Source organism: Physeter macrocephalus, chromosome 18 (assembly GCF_002837175.3).
Source record: "Physeter macrocephalus isolate SW-GA chromosome 18, ASM283717v5, whole genome shotgun sequence".
Taxonomy (NCBI): Eukaryota; Metazoa; Chordata; class Mammalia; order Artiodactyla; family Physeteridae; genus Physeter; species Physeter macrocephalus.
The window spans coordinates 102,761,308-102,767,023 of record NC_041231.1 but is presented as its reverse complement, the minus strand read 5'-3'; the positions used below and the strand labels follow the sequence as shown (position 1 = coordinate 102,767,023).

At 39.3% G+C, this 5,716-nt stretch overlaps 1 protein-coding gene across 6 annotated transcripts in view; it reads right to left on the bottom strand.

Moving 5' to 3' along the window:
• Positions 1 to 890: 890 nt before the first annotated feature.
• Positions 891 to 5,716, bottom strand: part of SLC35B3 (solute carrier family 35 member B3) — a 23,008-nt gene continuing 18,182 nt past the window's right edge. For all 6 annotated transcript variants that reach the window (XM_007102161.3, XM_007102160.3, XM_007102158.3 and 3 more), the window contains 2 exons: positions 3,069 to 3,138; positions 891 to 1,474 (listed from right to left, as the gene is read on the bottom strand). In XM_007102161.3, the coding sequence (XP_007102223.1) occupies positions 1,324 to 1,474; positions 3,069 to 3,138 (221 nt within the window). In that variant the 3' untranslated portion in view covers positions 891 to 1,323. The remainder of the gene's footprint in view (positions 1,475 to 3,068; positions 3,139 to 5,716) is intronic.

Genomic DNA, 5,716 nt, shown 5'->3' with positions numbered 1-5,716 from the left:
CACCATCAGAATACAGTGGAATTTTAAGAATGAGATTAAATATTCCAAGTATACTATGCTCACAAAATATAAGTGATATTACTCAGAGCATGGCTATTAAGCTGTTTTAACCAACATTTACACTGAAAATGAAGATTAATAGGATTTTTTTTAATACAGTGGAAGCAATTCCAAAACTCACTGCCAAAAAATCAGGGCCAAAATCCTTCTGAATTTAGACTAAAACTGTGCAAGCAATGTATTGTGTGAATTTGCTAAATCTACATGTGTTTTTTAATTTATCCAATTTCATCTTCAAGCTGTCAAATTAAATTTCATTTTTAAGAAACACTATGATAATTTTATAATTTTATAGTAATTTAAGACATCAATTATTTTCCCTTCAATTTATTTTTATCTCACTTTTTAAGATTGTTTTGATGTGGACCATGTTTAAAGTCTTTATTGACTTTGTTACTCTATTGCTTCTGTTTTATGTTTTGGTTTTCTGGCCACGAGGCCTGTGGGATCTTAGCTCCCTGACCAGGGATTGAACCTGCACACCCTGCATTGGAAGGTGAAGTCTTAACCGCTGGACCACCAGGGAAGTCCCTCCCTTCAATTTAAAAATCCAAATCATGAACTCTTTTAGCACCTTTGATGGATAATAGGAAATCTAGCTTGTGATACACACTTACAGGATACAGGATGATGACTCTTTTTACTCTATTGCCTATATTCCACAGAAAACGTAAAGCACATTTTCTCTAAAGAATACTTTTAAATGATCAGAGAAAAGCCTAAGTTTTAAAGTTTATGTACACTGTACTTCCCATCTTCGTAACAAAACCCAACCTTCACTACCCCAATTCCATCACATTCTTTTAAAAAAAATCATAGAATAATTTTTATTTATAATGAAGTTATTCTCTCTAGACTTTAAATCATCAGTTCACTCTTACAACAGAGAATCAATTTAAATAACACCACCAAAATGGAACGGAAAAAAGAAAACAATCTGCGTTTACATATCAATTTCTTTGATATGTCATAATGATATCCAGTATTTCTTGCAACATGGTCCATTTCCAGTGAAATTCTCAACAGACTGTAAGCGTCACGGTCCTTCATCTTGACGTTTTAGTCTAAGGTGTGCCAGGTGTGGCTCTTTTGATTGCTTTGGAAGTTAAAACAGTCCAACAAGGGTTCTGAAGAAATGGCGACTTCACATGTAATCCATCCACAAATGACAGCATGCCTTCAGAACCTCTGGTTTTTATAAAAGTCCCTTTGGAAAGTTAACTGATTGATGAATTAATTCTACGTTATAAAGCGAATCGCTGTCTAGACAGTCTGTGCCAACGTCCCTGACCTCCTCACTTCCACTGTTTTGTTTATCACATCATACAGCGATGGGAGTCTTATTTTGTCCATATTTTTGCTGTAAACATTGAGAAATATACCAAGGATAACTAACAAACCAGACCACACATACCTAAGAGAAAAAAATAAGGAAAAAAGATTAATGTCAGAGTAACAATTTGTCATTAACCACAGAACTTGATGATGTCACAAAAATTCCTCAATGAAATAAAATTTTGCTACCGGATACCTATAATAAGAGCACTAAAATAAAACAGTATTTATTTTATTTTACAAATAATATTTAGATCACACTAGATAGAATTCTGTATTTTTAATGTTAAGTATATATGTAGGAAAAGCATTTTACAAAATACTAAAATGTAGTTCATTTTTTTGAGGATAATAGCAAATTTGAAGTCCAACTCCTACCCAAAGTCTCAAGAGTATGTTTAAAGCACTGGGTATGTAAACCTGCCAATGGCCTTCTTAGGAATTCAATTCAGCAGTCCAACTAGTTGGGGTAGAATATAGAGAGATAAAAAGGGACACATCCTGAGAAAGTAGGAGAATTGGCATTGATTACTACAATGAATACCCAGCCTCTGCAGAAAGAGAAACTAATTTATAGAAAACAGAGTTTTCTATAAATACAGTTGTCCCTAGTATCAGCTGGGGACTGGTTCCAGAACCCAACCCCCTCTACCCAGAGGATACTAAAATCAGTGGATGCTAAAGTCCTTTATTTATGGCATAGTATTTGCATATAACCTATGCACAACTTCGTGTATACTTTAAATCATCTCTAAATTATTATAGCACCTAACACAATGTAGATGTTATGTAAATAGGTGCCAGTGCATGGCAAATTCAAATTTTACTTTATGGAACTTCTTGGAATTTTTTTTCTGAATATTTTTGCTCTGCAGTTGGTTGATTCAATCTGCAGATGCAGAACCCATGGATACAGAAGACCGACTATACATACATTGCTGAAAATTTATTTTGCGGTTACCTTTAAGCTCATACAGCTGACCCTTGAACAATGCAGGTTTGAACTGCACAGGTCCAGTTATACGTGGATTTTTTTCAATAAATATACAGTTAGCCCTCTGTGTGTGTGCAGATGTGGAACCCGCAGACATAAAGAGCTGACTGAAAGGGACTTGAGCATCCTTGGATTTTGGTATATGTACGGGTCCTGGAACCGGTACCCCATGGATTCCAAGGGATGACTGTATCTTGATAATTTCTAAGTCTGAATCTTCTCAATTACCAACCAATATAAGTTTAAATGATGCTAATTTCAAATACATACTAGACAGTAAAGAACACAGTCAATGCTTTCACCGAAAAGCACAAAGAAAACCATTAGGGTACAACTCTAACTCAAATCCTTTGTGGGAAAAGACAGCAAATAAACTTAACAATTTTAAAAACCATATATGTACATATATAAAATTTATATATTTGCACCAGGGGAGTCCCTTAATCTCACCACATCACTCACATTCATTTATACTGGAAACAGGGTCACATGTGCATTGGGACTGGTTAGGCAATTTAAGTATACAAAATGATTTCTTCAACATAATTACATACATTCCTGAGTAAATCTGGGTCAAGATGAAAAGGATTCTTTACAAAGAAAATAAGGCTGGTTAAGAGTAAACGTGAGACAAAAGTATCTAAAGGTAGAGAAACTCGTCAAATTAAAAAGTACTTACTGGAACGTGAATGGTTTGGCAAAGAATATAAACGAAAGTACAATGGTCATTCCTTTTCTCCCTGTTGTCACTGTAGGGAGAAAAAGGTTGGTTTTAGAATGCGCCTATTGTCTTGGTAATATTTCGGAAATAATTTATGTAACAAATATTTACAGAGCCTACTGTGTGCCAGGATCTATGTGAGGTGCCAAGGAAACAAAGGAAAGCGAAAAAAGAAGAAAATCAAACAGAAAGTCACTGCTCCTGCTACCATGGAATTTATAGGCTAGCAGGGTTACAGACATTAAATAATAAGAGTTACATTTAAAGTACAACTGTAATAAGTGCTTGATGGAGGCCATGAGGCTATGCAGGCAAGTCATCCTTTAGGGAGACATACTTAGTCTGACAGGAAAGAAAGGATTTTTCCAAGGAAGATACGATTGGATTCCGTATCTTTAAAAGCAGCAACCTAAAGGACATCCTAATGGTGGGCAGCTCTGGATAAGACCATGAGACATCTTTCCAGTCCTCTTTACACTGTCCTTCAAGGATTACGGCCGAAGCCTTCCTCCCTCGGGCCTTTCCTTCCTCCCCCGGGCCATAAAGCCTTCCTCTCCTCCCAGACGCAGAGAGGAACCCTGCACGTGGCTCCGGGACACCTTTCCACCACTGGACTGTGTGCTTTACTCAGCTCCTTGTCTTATTTGTCCTCATTTCCACAGACTCTGTAGTTCCTGGCACTTAATCTTCAAAGTGTGAATTAATGAATGAATACCAGATGAAGAAACTGTTTTGGAAACTGTTAGAGCCCGATTCCCCAAATCTATTTTTCCTACTAGTTTAGTAAAAAGACCCCTACTTTTAACTGGGATACCTTCCCAGCCTCTCCTACAGTCAGGTGTGGTCATGGGACTAAGTCTGGACAACGAAGTGTGAGCAGAAGTGCTGTCTCTAGGAGTGTGATTTGTAGGAACTTTCCATGAAGAGAAGGATGTGTCTTTCCTCTTCTCTCCACCCACCCTGTCTGGAATGAGGACGAAGATGGCAAAGCAGAAAGAGGGACTGGATTCCTGAGGAGCTGGAGCTTCCGCACCAGCTTGGGAGGCACACGGCATACGGTTAAGAGGACAGGTCTGGAGCTAGGTGGCCTCAGTTGAAATACTGATTTTGCAGCTTACTAGCCGGCCGATCACTTGGCAAGCCACGTAACCACCCTGTGCCTCAGTTTACCCATTTGTAAAATGAACAATAATAGCACCTACTTTATAGGATCACTGTGAGGTTAGGATGAATAAGATATGTAAAACAGCTAAAATTGTACCTGGTACATAATAAGGGCTATGGACATGTTAGCTGTTATATTACCATCTCTGGATTTGTTTCACGTGAGAGACAAAGACACCTGCCTGCACCTTCAACACAAGGATTGCATCTCACATTTCTTTATACCAATCACAGGGCTCATCAATACAGATAGACTGATAGCAGACTCTTTTTGAACAGTTACTATCTTACAAACAAAACTGAAACCCAAGCTACGTGTGTGCATTTGCGATCTTTCTTGACAGCATGAGCCGACCTGGAAGGTTGTGACATGGCCCAATCTACAATTAAATTCCCTCTACTTATCATTAGGGACGTAAACTTTAAAAAGCAGAGTCATATGTGAGCAAATAAAGAGAACAGTCAGGAAGAAATATACTTTTACAGAGGGGGCATTTATTCATTTGTTTCACTTACCCTGTGGTATTAAAATAAATATTCCCCTAAAACCGTGAAAAATCAAAATCGGGTAAATGAGTAAGGTGCAAATGCCTTCTGGATGTAAATTCTACAGATCTCGGATAGAGATGATCTTGTCCAACCCAATCTCTTCACAAAAGAGAGGAACGAGGCCCAGAGAAGAGAGAGACTTACTCTCCAGGTCCCGTATCATTAAACGTCAGGGCGGGGGCCGGGCCGCACCTCCTCTCACACCCCAGCCTAGCGCCCCTCATGGCAGGTCACACGGCTTCCCACCCTGATGGGCTTCACCCAGGGCTCTCTCCAGACGGGAGACACTGAGAGCATCTGTCATGTGGGCCATTCTGTCGGCAAACGGTACGAGGTAGCAGCTGGAGCCACCTGCTCTCTTCACTGGGCCTCACCTGCAGCCCTTCACCTGCTCCCCTCACTCCTCCAAAGCAAAGCAAGGAATAACCTCCACTTCTCTGACATGCCAAGCAAAGTCCTTGCACAGAGCACGTGCATAATAATTATTAGTGAAAAGGGAAGCTTATCTGGTTGAGGTTCTAGAAAGTGTACAAACGAAAGGCCCCAAAACCTTTGCTTAAAATATACCTGTCATGTTTTAAGTGTGACAAAACTGTAATTTTCCATTATAAATTAAAAGTGATTAAATACAGTATTTTTCCTGGAAGGTATTCATCCCATCATACTTTTTAATAAAAAGATCTTTTAATGTACTTAAAGTTACTATCTAGATAAATGTATATATTTGATTTTAAAATTAAACCTTCAGGGCTTCCCTGGTGGCGCAGTGGTTGAGAATACGCCTGCCGATGCAGGGGACGCGGGTTCGTGCCCGGGTCCGGGAAGATCCCACGTGCCGCGGAGCGGCTGGGCCCGTGAGCCATGGCCGCTGAGCCTGCGCGTCCGGAGCCTGT